The sequence below is a fragment of the Micropterus dolomieu genome, linkage group LG20, assembly GCF_021292245.1.
Source record: "Micropterus dolomieu isolate WLL.071019.BEF.003 ecotype Adirondacks linkage group LG20, ASM2129224v1, whole genome shotgun sequence".
Taxonomy (NCBI): Eukaryota; Metazoa; Chordata; class Actinopteri; order Centrarchiformes; family Centrarchidae; genus Micropterus; species Micropterus dolomieu.
In genome coordinates, this window is record NC_060169.1 from 15,422,742 (window position 1) to 15,436,032 (window position 13,291).

The 13,291-nt window shown below is 40.9% G+C and overlaps 2 protein-coding genes across 3 annotated transcripts in view; one reads left to right on the forward strand and one right to left on the reverse strand.

The window, feature by feature from the left end:
* Window positions 1-1,359: 1,359 nt before the first annotated feature.
* Window positions 1,360-10,285, reverse strand: spg7 (SPG7 matrix AAA peptidase subunit, paraplegin). Its single transcript, XM_046033159.1, has 17 exons — window positions 9,695-10,285; window positions 8,193-8,295; window positions 8,015-8,104; window positions 7,645-7,886; window positions 7,400-7,539; window positions 6,919-7,021; window positions 6,686-6,811; window positions 6,266-6,428; window positions 5,805-5,978; window positions 5,585-5,709; window positions 5,156-5,258; window positions 4,884-4,994; window positions 4,669-4,784; window positions 3,112-3,268; window positions 2,660-2,823; window positions 2,478-2,555; window positions 1,360-2,336 (listed from the first exon to the last, which is right to left on the reverse strand). The coding sequence occupies exons 1-17, from the start codon at window positions 9,908-9,910 to the stop codon at window positions 2,130-2,132; spliced, it is 2,418 nt and encodes an 805-aa protein (XP_045889115.1). The 5' UTR covers window positions 9,911-10,285; the 3' UTR covers window positions 1,360-2,129.
* A 1,554-nt stretch (window positions 10,286-11,839) lies between these two features.
* ankrd11 (ankyrin repeat domain 11) overlaps window positions 11,840-13,291 on the forward strand; it is a 121,732-nt gene continuing 120,280 nt past the window's right edge. For both annotated transcript variants that reach the window (XM_046032017.1, XM_046032018.1), the window contains exon 1: window positions 11,840-12,259. The gene's annotated coding sequence lies outside the window, so the exon portion shown is untranslated. The remainder of the gene's footprint in view (window positions 12,260-13,291) is intronic.

Consider the following 13,291-nt stretch of genomic DNA (forward strand, 5'->3'; position numbering starts at 1 on the left):
AAATAAGACCCTCTTCACAGGCTGCACTAGGTTTCCTCATAATACACACGTCAGTCAGTCAGTCAGTCAAAAGGGCGGTGGACAAGTGGATAGCACTGTGGCCTCACAGCATGAAGGTTGCAGGTTCAAACCCCGTTGTCCCAGCCTTCTGTGTAGAGTTTGCACGTTCTCCCTGTGTCTGCGTGGGTTCTCCTAACAGTGTGCTGCCTAATTCTCCCTTGAAAGCAGGTAATGAATTTTGCAACATGTATGTGATAAAGTATTTTCTTCTATAAAATACTACACAAAGAGCAAGACACAAAATATATATATATATATATTTTTAAACCTGTCCTGCCCAGCAGCCTGGTATAGAGTATGATGAGCTGGATACCATATTGTGCCAGACAGATTTTACTTTAACAAGAGAGTATTAATATACTCCTTTGTCTGTTTTATTATTTATTTAATTATGTATTGATTTGTCACCGGGCCGGACAAGGGGGCAGACATGGGGATGGGGGGTCACAAACAGACAGCACAGAGAAAGGAAAACACCTGTAAGAGAAGGGGGATGGAAGGTGGGGACAACAGGGAAAAGCAGTGGGAAACACCAATTGCAGAAAGCAACGAAACCTGCAATAGAACAGAGAGGGGGGTTTGGGGAGGAGAAAAACAACAACAAACAAACACAAACAATAAAAATAATAATAGTAAAAGACAACCAGCCGAACAGCAGCAATAAACAGCTGACATAGTAAGACAACTAAGAGAACAATGAAAACAAGAAACAGTCAGGCACACTAAATAAGCAACACAGCACAGCCAGGAGAACAATTAATTTAAATAAGTAACTGAAAGAAAGGCATCAGGAATAATTCTACCAGGGACAACCTAAATTTGTTTGTGTCTATGTGTGAGACTGTGTGTGTCTGTGTGCGTGTGGGTGAATGTGTCTGTATGTGTGTGTGTACATATGTGTGCACATATGTGCGCGCATAAGCCTGTTAAAGAATGTAGTTGTTAGTGAGAGTGGGACACCATGACTGTGCCGCAAGAACCCCAGTAGCAAATAGGGGTGGGAGAAAGAAGAAAAATAAATAAATAAAGACTCCCAGATGCACCATGATGCAAATGCGGAAGACCCCGACCCAACCAACAGACGCCCAAAAAATAAATAAATACAAAATAAAAACGACCATCCAAATGCCAGTTGACAACGCAATGCCGACGGAACGCAAGAGGCGTAACCCGCGGAAGAGCAGTGCCCGGACTGACCGCGGCATGCACACAACATAGACCAGTGCTCCCCCCCCACCCAGCACCCCACCACCGCACAGCAAACAACCAAAACGCAATCAACATCAATGACACACAATATTTAAATAAAACTTTATTTGAATATTTACCAACACCATCCTGTGGGACTTTATTCACATGTGGCAATCAAACCTAATACATAGACATTTTTCAAAGAAAACACAAGCTCAACCTCTTCAGTCTATTGACACAATCTGTATGTCTCGCGGTGAGAGGGTGTGTGGAGTAATACCTGCTGCCAAAAGGCGTATTTCAAAATCTAATTTCCTCATTGATGGAGAGCAGTTTCACTTGTTCCTTACCATTTCTGTTTCAGCCCACTCAAAAAAATACTTTAGTGCATACTATTATGTACAAATGTCCACAGCAATCTACTACAATCTGTTATAATTCTTTACCGCAGTTCACTTAAATACCAAACTCAATAATGCGGACCTTAATGTGTTTGTAGCTGTGAGTCACCTGAGTGAATGTAAATATATTTGGTGCATGTCAGTATAGAATGACCTGAGTTACAAATAGCTAACGATTCTTTTGCGATGCCATTTGCAGACACAGCAAAGGTTCTGCTTAAATAGACATGTTTTGTTGTGTGCTCCCATGGCATAATAATATAGCTGTGCAGCAAGCATACAAGAAAAATTATGCGATTCGTCGTAAAATAATCATCCTCTAAGATTCACTGGCTTGTTTAGGCCTGTTTCAGATGATCTAAATGGCTCAGCTAACTGCAAAACAAGTCCCAAGGTTTTATAAAAATCCACCAAGCCCCAGATCACCACCACACAATGCCGCAGTTGTAAAACAACTTTGAGACATACACTTTAAGATCAGACCTGCTGTAGATCCACATCCTCTTCTCTGCGTTTGCGGGGAGGTGGTGGAGGTTCGTCTTCTCCCGTGTCTTGTTTGTCCCTCTCTGCCTCCAACCAGCTCTGCGGGACGATCATCTTTTTGGGCCCATGGGGTGGGGGACCCAGCAAGGCTTCAATGTCATCGTAGTTCACTACCTCGCATTCTAACAGCGCATTGGCCAACTGGAAACACAGACCCCAACTAGTCAGGACTTATAATGTAAGCACACCACTGCTGTAATACAGCAGTGGTGTGCTAAATGATAGCACAAAGTTACAGTTGAAAGCAGAAAGTTGCACAAAAAGCATGATCAAAGAACTGACCAGTGTCAGCTTGTCTTTGTTGTCCAGTAGCAGCTTCTCTGTGTGCCTGTAAGCACGGGCTATCAACATCTTAGCCTCCTGAAAGAACAACAAGTGCTGTCAAATCTATAACCAAAACTCATTAACAGTGTGCTAATGTGGGCTACCAGAGAACAGAGAACAAATCCAATTTTAGAACCCACGTGGTCCATCTGCTGCTGGAGGCCCTGGCTGAAAGGACGGCGTCCAATGGCACCTTGCTCCTCTGTGTCTGGGAACGAGACCTGGCCAAGACTGTCACACATGCCGTACTGCTTCACCATAGAGTAGGCCACACGAGTCACCTTACGCAAGTCATCTTGAGCTCCTGGGGACACAGAGTCAGGATAATTAACTTTGGGTTACAATCCCACTGGGTGGCAAGTTATAGTACACAGTGTAGGAGAGTATTTGGATTTTCATACATTGTTGTTTTACATACTTAATTTTAGATGCTGAAATTCCTATTCATAGCTAAGTGTTGATCAGAGTTGATGTTTAATCAGTAGAAAAAAAACAATACAATGAACAACCAATTGTAAGTGCAAAGGTCAGAAGAAATTATTTGAGGCATTCATTGGAAGAAGCATATGAGCAGGCTGTGATTAAAGTGTACCTGTTGTAACCTTGTTAAAGATGATAGCCTCAGCAGTTCTTCCTCCCAGAGCCATACACATTCGTTCAAACAGCTGCTCCTTGGTGAACAGGTACTGGTCCCGAGGTAGGATCTGGGCAAATCCCAGGGCTGCATTAGTCCGTGGGGCAATGGACACCTGAAAAACACAACACATGATCCATCTGTGATTTCAACACGAGTTCTTAAAATAGTGAAGTGAATGGTCCTGAAGGAGGAGCCTTGCTTCTTTTTTTAAATGATTGTTTCAAGGCCTTTTTATCTGTCCATCCATGTTGTCCTAAAATTGTTTTTTGTCTTTCACACTGCATTCAGTGTTTTTTTTCCCCTCTTGCACTAGCTTGGTCATCAGTATAAAGAGGCATTAGACCTCAGTGTTGGCAGCCCATCTGATAACCAATAACCAATTATATGTTAATTGGGTGCTGAACATTTAACACCCAGTCTGATGTCCTGCTCATTCTGGCTTTGATATTCAGATGTGTGAAGGTCTTATAGAGCAAATACATGATGAGGCAGCCCAGCAAAGACAGAGAAAAGGGACCCAGAGTCATTTGCTCAACCTTGAGATAATAAACAGTTCCTGCATCCAAATAAATTACAAAAATAAACTTCAAGAACTAGTCATATCAGTAAAGTGGAGAACAGAGAAATGACTAACAAGATATTAGAAGATTGGTGCTGATTTCTTTAGATCTGGCGTCCGACTGAATCTTAAGGCTTGTGCAGACTACACGACTTGCCGTCTTGTGATGGGAGTCTTGAAGTCATTGTGGCGTTTACACTACATGACAGATCGGTGATCAGTGACAGGGGGTCTCACACTACACGAGCTGACAGCGAACGTGTCACTCGACGGTGGTCTCCAAATCACGTTTTGTCAAGAAAACACACGTGAAATGACGATCCTACATACGATACCAAATGATACCAATTGTAAAGACAAAGAATATGGGTGAAAGAATGGATTACCACACGCAGGTAAGCAGGGATTGTCTGTCAGAGAGAGCTGGAGGTGAGTAAAAAGTGTTTTGTGGTGAAAAAGTAGCTGCCTGTTCTGCCAGCTGTCTGCTCTCATTGGCTGGATGTGGATGTCGAGTCGGCCGACTCATCCAGATATTTGGCATGCTAGATATCTGACAGATGTCGGCGACGTGTCAGAAATGTATCAGGGAGCCGTTTTGATGCGTCGTTGAGTAGTTCACACGTAACAACTGGCGACTGCTGATCAACCACTGATTTCACAGCCTGACGGTCGCCGAGCTCGCCAATCGGGCTAAAAATCGGGTACTAGGCTTAAATGGACATTTCCACTTCTACTCTCCAATACAAATATACATATATAATATAAAATACAAGCATCAATTCTGCCACACTATGGGAGGTGCTAAAATTTTGCACTATATGACTTCTCGGTTTTAAAAAAATATGGTGGACATATAATTGTGTGTTAAAGGATGTCTTTACACAGGACATATCTCATATTTCTAATAAAAGCCTACAATACAGTGAGGAGAAGGCATACAGGAGTGTGTGTACCTTCATGACTGCCTCTGTGTGCTCAAGTAGCCATCCCACTAAGGCATGTCCAGACTCATGGAAGGCAACCACCCTTTGCTCCTCTTTAGACAGGATCTTGCTCTTCTTTACACTTCCTGAAGACATAAACATGCACACGATTTGTCAGCTTGTGCCAGAGTGGCAACTGAGACAGTTATTTGTTTTCCCACAATACAGTTCTTGCATAATTGTACCTGCTATTACTCTCTCCACTGCATACTCAAAGTTAAAGGTATCGATGGACTTGTGGCCCTCTCTGGCAGCATGCAGGGCAGCCTCGTTACAAATATTAGCGATGTCTGCACCTGCAGAGAGAAAGTGAGTTGGCAACAGAGGTTTCATGTTCACCACATGGGGGTGGGGGGTTGTGATGTGATGTTTTTTCGTGGAGGCAGGCCATTATTTTGCTGTGGCTACAGATGTTCATCCATTTACACGAGGATAAAACAAGTAAATATGTATATACCACTGAAGCCTGGGGTGAGCTCAGCCAGACGCAGAGAGTAGACATTAGCTGGTTGGGTCAGCTTCAAAATCTTCAGATGTTGTTCATAGATCTCTTTCCTCTCCTGAGTAAGAACAATAAAAATGTAACATTACATGTAAAATTAAAAACAGCTTTGCTTTACAATATTACAAAAACAAGTGTGCACAAAAACAGGAGATCTGATTTCAGCTCTGCAACAACATCACTGCAACAGATTAAAATCAGAATATGGTGTTTTGAGTCCAATAAGATACAACTAAATATAATACAGTAACTACACCACTCTTTAATTTAGATTGCTGGCAACTGTGTGTGTGTGTGTGTGTGTGTGTGTGTGTGTGTGTGTGTGTGTGTGTGTGTGTGTGTGTGTGTGTGTGTGTGTGTGCGCGCACGCGTGCTCAAAACTACCTGCAGTGTAGGCAGATCTATAAAGATATGCCTATCCAGTCTGCCCGGTCTCATGAGAGCATTGTCCAAAATATCTGCCCTGTTAGTGGACGCAAGGACAATGACGTGGTCTGTCGTTCCCATTCCTGCAAATAAGAAGAGTTCAAAGTTTCAGTATTCCGTCTGAAAATATCTGCAGCGGATGACAACAAACTGCTCCGAAATCCTAAGTTTTACTCACCATCCATCTCTACCAGCAGCTGGTTGAGGGTCTGCTCCTCTTCAGTATTGGAGAAGCCCGACATGTTGGTGGAGCGCTTCTTTCCCACAGCGTCAATCTCATCGATGTAGACAATGCAGGGTGCTCGGCCTCGAGCTTCCTTGAACAAACTCCTGACCCTAGCAGCACCCAGGCCTACACACAAACACAACGTAAGTTTAAGAATTTTGGAGATGATATTTACAGCAAAACTGGGAAACAATATGGGATGTGTATATGATGACCAAGAAAGAAAGAGCAATCCTCTTATCTCAAGAATAGTCAGAATTGTTCAATAAATGTCAGTATATTCCTGCACTGTAACAGAAAAACAGACATTTAAGATATCACAACTACTGCTACTCTCTATATTGACAACATTATTTTCGCTGTATGTCGATCTGCTATGTGCCATATTAATTGCTGGTGCTATCTTTACATACCTCCAATTACCTCCACAAACTCAGAGCCAGCCATAGCCAGAAAAGGCACCTGGGCCTCAGTGGCTACAGCCTTAGCCAGCAGGGTCTTCCCGCAGCCTGGAGGCCCAAGCAGCAATGCACCCTTGGGAACCTTGGCTCCCAGCTGCAGGTATCGCTCTGGATTCTGACAATAGATAACATCGTGGTAAGTAATAAGACTGCAATGGGGACACTAAAAGTTTTACTCATGAGAGATTTGGCTGGTAGATACAAAGGACTTCAGTTCATCAAGTACATATTGTGACAAAGGTTGAACTAAACCATCAATTAGATTCACTAATCGTTATATTACTTAATTGGGATTGAATATTCAATGTTTGCTTTACATGGCTAAAGTACTATACAAGACCAACATATATCACTGAGAGCCCGGTTTCTTACCTTGAGGTAGTCAACAAATTCCTTCACTTCCATCTTAGCCTCATGCATGCCCGCTACATCTTTGAAACTCACACCTTTACCAGACTTGCCGTCCACGATGGTGAACTTGGCCATCTTCAGCTGATTCTGTTGAGTGTGTTGTAACATGCAATTAATATGCTTAAGTTGAATCAGTGGACCACAATGTTGTCCTAAATCTACACCTGCCAATTCGCTTAAGGGGTTTCACTCACAAAAGCACTGAAGCCGCCCTCTCTGCCCCCCATGCCCGCTAGCCGAAAGATATACCAGAGAATAGCCACGCCAACGGCAGCCATCCCCAGAGCATAGACTGCACTGCAAAATGAACAGAGGTAAAGATATTGCATTGAGTTTTTGTTACTTCAAAGTAGGAGGAAATCAGAGTTCAAAACAAATAAAATACAGTTGGAGTTGAGGGCCAATTTGACAGATCTAACTGTTTAAGTGTATATAATAGTCACAATCACACAACGAAACAAAAAGGGATTATGGTTACAATACATAATAACGGTTCTTTATGAAATTACTAATGAGAAAAATAATCCAAGTTAATGAATTATGTTTTTTGTGGTTGACACATTCTTTTATTCTGTATGTAGAAAGCATCCCTTCAAAATGTTCAACCAATGCAGAGACCTCATGAATTGATTTCTTTTGATTTAAAGTCTGCTCCGAGAAAGGTCACATTCTTACTTTCCAAAGAATCCAGTGCGTTTGTAGGACACCGGTATCCTGTCCTTAGTGTCAATATTCAACTCTTCTTCAGCAGTTCTCAGCTTCTCCTCAAATTTGTCAATGTTGGCAACCTGCATTCTGTACATGAGCGCCAGCCTCTGCAAAGCAAGAAACATGGCAAGAAATGAAAGGTCAGCATGCACATCTGCTGTAAATTTCAGATGCCACCTTTGTGTGTTTGCATTAAATCATGCACAACATACAGGCCTCCCAAAGATAACTGCTCCAGGATGAAGGTAGATTTCTACAATGTCACTCTCAGGGACGACTTGCACGCGTGACACCTCTCCCTTGGCCAACATCTCATTGACAAAGTCATTCCAAGAGATGTTGCCACCACTGGTATTAATTGAGTTCAGCAGGCTCATGATGAGCGCTATGATAAAGAGGGTCCGCAGGCGCTCCCGGTACATCTGGTCCTCCTGCTCACGACGTTTCTTGTCCTCTGAAAGGTGAGGCAAATTATGTTAGAAGAAGAGAATTAAAACAATCAGAGAAAGAAGTTAAGATCATAGCCAGGTGTGGAGCGCCCATCAAACAGCTATGTACCAAGCAGCTAAAGCAATTGCTTACCTTCATCTTCCTCTGGAGTTTTTCCCTTTGGTCCATTACTTTCATTTTTCTCTTTTTTAGATTGAGAAGTACTGAAGAAGTTAATTGCCCCTGAAATCAAAGTATTTTTCATCGTAAGTAGCTATAAGTCATAAGTAGCTAAGTAAATTATAAAAGGTCAATAAAACTGAGTGTTTACCTAATAGATTTGCCAAACCAACAGGGTTCCTCAGCAGGTTGCTCCTGATTAACTCTTTTCTCATTCCCACCAAGCCAGGACCCAAGGGTCTGTGGAGAAGACTCTATAATGGGAAAATTGGGACAAAATAGTTGAAAAAGTGGAATTAAAAACAAGTGCTGTATGATGGACATACAATACAATTCATTTACAACCAAACAGAAGCAGTAAAGAATTATGTCATTTCAGATTTAAAGAACTTCCACAGTAGAATAACACCTTCATCGTTATAATCATCAGACGGAGAAAAAAAACAAGAGTTCACATTTAATTGTGAATGCATGGGCACACCCTTAACACCACTAATAGGTGCCAATGATTGTCACTGTCAGTAGACCACTTCAAGAAAGAGTCACCTTGTGATCCTTACTATTAATTTTTTTTTTCTCAGTGGCTAACATGCATTGGTCAAAACTTAAGTAACATTCTGTATCCATAACTTTTACAAACACATTCAAAACAGATTGATGGCAAATGTCCTGCATTTCTCAGTAACCAAGCTGAATTATATAGACAGTCTTAACAGAATATTTGTGTAAATAGAGAACTGTGTGTTTTGAAAAAAGTGTGGTTTAGAACTGCAATCTGAGTGTAAACCAGGAAATGTGCTTGCATTTTAGCAGGCTTGGTTCAGGTTGGTACATGAATTACAGGTTGTGGTCATTGTGTCATAAGTGCCATTGTTACTGTGTAAAAAAAAAAACTGTGAACTGATTTTTAATTTTTTTTTAATTTTTTTCACAAGTAAATTATTATATGCAATGATATAGAAAAATACTGTAAAGGATATTAAAGCAAATGTCTGCATGTCTGATTTAATATTGATACATGAACTTTAATACAGTCAATACAGTGAACATATGCTTTTCTTATTGTATTGTAAAATACTGATATATATGAAAATCGTTCAAACTTCTATGATAGAAATTCATCATTTATGTAATGCTCCCTTTAATAGTGTTTTTGTTCCATGTATTATGAGAGACAGTGTATGCTTCCTGAGTGAGAATTGTTGCCAGTGTTGAACGAGCTTATTCTGAGACATGTATGAAGTGTTTTGGTGGTTTGAGTGAGTTTTGGAGATGAGATAAACTGTTTGGCCAAGATTTATGTTGTTAATGCAGACTGAAGAGTTAGTAAATAGTGTCTTTAGTGTTGACCATGATAGAAATTGGATTGGATGAAAAATCTAATTTCAAGCCCAGGAAGAAAGCTGGCTTTATTTGCCAATAGGTATGTCTAATGGAAATCACTGAAACTTTAGTTTACACTGCAAGGCCAATTTGTCTATGAGGAGCTCCGGGTATACAGATCACACTTCACATGAGTTTTAACTGTTTTTTTTCACGTTTTACTCACACCACTAACAGTTACCACTACCAACCATGATTTCAAGCCACAATTTGGGATTGTATTTAGAAAGGCACTCATCCACCTATCATCTCTGGTGTAATTTGTCTTACCTGAATGAGTTTCTGTTGCTCACTTGTCCGTGTCCGCTGTGTGGACAGAAGCCTCTTCCTGACATTAGCGCATCTGGACAGCACATTGTGAACACTGCCGCTGGATATCGGCCTGTTTGCTAAAATATGAGAGTTTTGCCTTGATAGCGTCCACAATAAACCTCTACTGTATTTTCTACAAAGGCCAGCGCGGTGCTGCAACAACAAAGCTGACATAGTGTCTGTTCTCACTGAACGCAGTATAGTCCCTTTACATTTTCCATAGATATCCGTTTTCTATTATACCAAATCTGTGTTTTCTAACGCGTTGGTTTACCTCTAACTGTTACCTCCGTTTAGAGCTAGCTTGCTATCTTATTCAACCGTGCAGCCGAGCAAAGATGTCACCTCGAAATCAACACTGCAAATACGTTATCCAGTCGGAACTTCCTGCACACGGAAAGGGAAGCAAAAACAGTGCGTATATAATTTAAATCTGACTTTATTGTCATTGTGTAATTATCATTGTTGTGGAGACTGTGTTTTATATGTGCTGTAGGTTGAATAATGTAGTTTAGCGCATCTCGTAGCCTTTGGAAAACATCTTTGCCTCGAACTTTGAACTTCAACCTTTCTTTGTGTTCATCAAGGACCTACCAGCTGCGCAGAGGTTTGCGCAGGTTTTATACAACACGATGTAATCTCTGCACTCTCCAGTCTCACATAATATTGCAGCCAAGTATGCAGTAAAGTGTAAATTAGAGTTTTATTGCTGATAATGAATATGTACATTATTACCAGTAACACCCGCACGTCTGCTACACGCGGGGGCGCACAGTCACTGCGCACTCAAGACATAAACATTAGTTTACAATTGCACAAGACGAACGTCTTGTGTTGAGTGACACTCGTGTGGTATAAGGTGTGTTGTGTTATTAAAAACGCATAAATGTGTAATGTATTCCTAGATACACTGCATAGTAATGCAAATAATCAAAACAATAGTATTTCACAAAATACTTTATATTTTATAGAATATATTTTCAGTTCACAAGATTTGGCCTACGTGGATTCAGAGAAAAGTATCAGTAACTAAAAGTATTTTTTGTTGCGACCATCGCAGTACTACTCCAGCAGAGTGCGCTATTGGTTGATAGAGTATAGCTCTGGATTCAGTAAACCATAGATCATAGGAACACAGTTAAAAACCTATCACATGTTTTGCGCTAGAGATTCATTGGACCACGTACCAAGCCCAAAGAGTTTGATGGTTTTCATTTCAAAGAATCACCTCAGCAAGTAATTTTAAAACCTCCTCTTATTTACTTGAAATATCACCAGTCAGTGAAATCAGCTGGTGGAGTCTTTTGAAAACATGTAGATCGCTGCTGTAAATAATCAAAGCTATAATGTCATGTCAAGCGATGTGCACACGTCCGCTTGAGAGACATATTGCTTAACCCAATAAGAGTAGATATTTTTTTTCTTTGAGCCAATGGGAGCCTTCGTTTCATCCTTTCGCGTTTCATTTTGACCACTTTTGCGTTAAGTTTGTTGATCAGCACGTCCCGCTTCCTAGCAAACTCTGTCTTCTCTGAACCCATCTATGGAAAACAAACCTTAGATCTTGGTAAGCGCCAGAATATGTGGCGAATACGGATGTCCGGGATTATACTTTTATGAGACGTGAGATAGGCAATAGTGCCATTTAATACATCGTTTGTGTGGGTGCCTTAGTTGGCAGCTTAATGAAAAGCTTACAAAAACTCATATTTACTGCATATTTCGCTGTACAAGTCATCGTTTGTATTACAAATAACCTATTATTCATAGGTAAACAATTAGTCCCAATAAAGGTTACGGTTCCTCGAAATGTAGAAAACGAGTGCACCAAGTGCCTGTACTCCATTTCCTTTTCTTGATCTCCAACTATATAATGGAGTGTGGTCTCATGCATTTGAAACTGTGAACTACGTTCAGCCACGTTGGCGCCCTGCTTGCGTTTGTTCTGAAGCGAACAGGATGCCATGTGGATCCAAAATGGCGTCTGTTTCACTGTGTGCGGAAACGGTTACCGCCTACAGCTCCAGCGCCAATCAGGACGCTCGTATCATTCCCGAAGCGTTTCCGCCTTGAGCTTCCACACACCAGAGTCAAAGGCCGCTCGATACCGCTCGAATGGGTTGGCGGAGAGGATTAAACCGAAACAAAATATGATCCTTTGATGGTTTACGTTCACCCAAGCAAGACTACCGTCGTACAAATGGAGTGTGAAGGGTTCGTAGTTTGTGCTGAAGATGAAATAGCTACGCTGTAAACGCGTTTTCGTGGATATTTTATTGTTTTTTGTTGGACGTCTGTTTGTTGGTCTACAAGGTTTTAACAAGCTAGTGCTAGCCGCGATTCTAGTGAGCTGCTTTTGAGCCGAGATGGTCGTCGCGAGTTTATGCGGATGTCTCCGGACCAGTCTGTACTGAACCGACGTCAACAAATGGGACCATCCAGCATTGGCCGAAAACATCGCGGCATAGACTAAACATTAAAGATTCAAATAACTTTTTTGAATTTGTGGAAATTCATACAGAGGTAAGTCGCAATTTACTATTCCTGCAAAGCTAACGCGTTAACAACAACAAACGGGACTATTGCTGCCCCCGTGGTTAACTCGGTTGATGTGTGTTACACAAAGGCCAACTTGCAATATTTTCATTTGTTTAGGTTAAATGAGATTCATGGTTTTATATATATATAAAATTTGCTTTTGTTTTCACTGGAAATCCACAAAGGTTGTTTAGCACGCTGCTCTGCTTCTTGTACACAGACAGCCTTTCTGTCGTTACGCTTAGGTGTTTTTTTTTCTTCTTTTTTATTTGATCAATATGTATTCATTTCGTGTGTTAACTTACACTTTGAGGTATCGTGAGCCATCTTATTTATTATCTTATTTTGGTTTAGTAAATCATTGCCCATGCTGGGACTGATGCTGGTGGTGTGTTGTTATTTAAGAATTCAATTAAAATGTTTTGAGCAAGCAACTAGTCCTGCAGAACTACATAGCAGGCATGCACGTATGCATACTAACAGATCAGCCTTGTGCGTGTGTTTTGGAAGGCTTCTCTTGAGAGCAAAAATTAATTCACTTACACCTCTACAGTAATAATGATAAATCTAGAGTAATATTATGGCGTATATTTGTTCCAATACTCACAGGATTAGCACTAAAGAGCACTTAACAATATCAAAAACAATTATTATTACATTTCTCGTGAGGGGTGATAATCCAAATCATCCAAATATTGACCTATATTTGTTGATCTAAAACAATACTAGCCTACCTGCTGTGCCCAGCGTCATAAATTCCTGTCATGAAGCACTGTGTCTTGTCTAGTTGCTTGTCTATTCCAGCACTAAGGCAAAATGTATGTGCAACAACCCTGTCTGAAAGGAAAGCAATGAATAAGATTGCCAGAACTACAACCCCTGAAGAAAATGTGAGTGCTTTGTATGGCTATTTAAAGAACAGTTCTTTGCAATGCCCACAGGCAGTCTGGATTTATCAGGAAGTGTCTGTATATAGTTAGTAGTAACAGTGGGTTATATAGATGGATAACTGTCATA

Coding starts and splice junctions, on each gene's coding strand:
- spg7 (XM_046033159.1), bottom strand. CDS start 9,910: ATGTCAGCTTTGTTGTTGCAGCACCGCGCTGGCCTTTGTAGAAAATAC. Junction 5,979..6,265: donor GTTTGTGGAGGTAATTGGAG/GTATGTAAAGAT, acceptor GTTTGTGTGTAG/GCCTGGGTGCTGCTAGGGTC. Junction 2,337..2,477: donor ACAAAGACAAGCTGACACTG/GTCAGTTCTTTG, acceptor CTGTGTTTCCAG/TTGGCCAATGCGCTGTTAGA.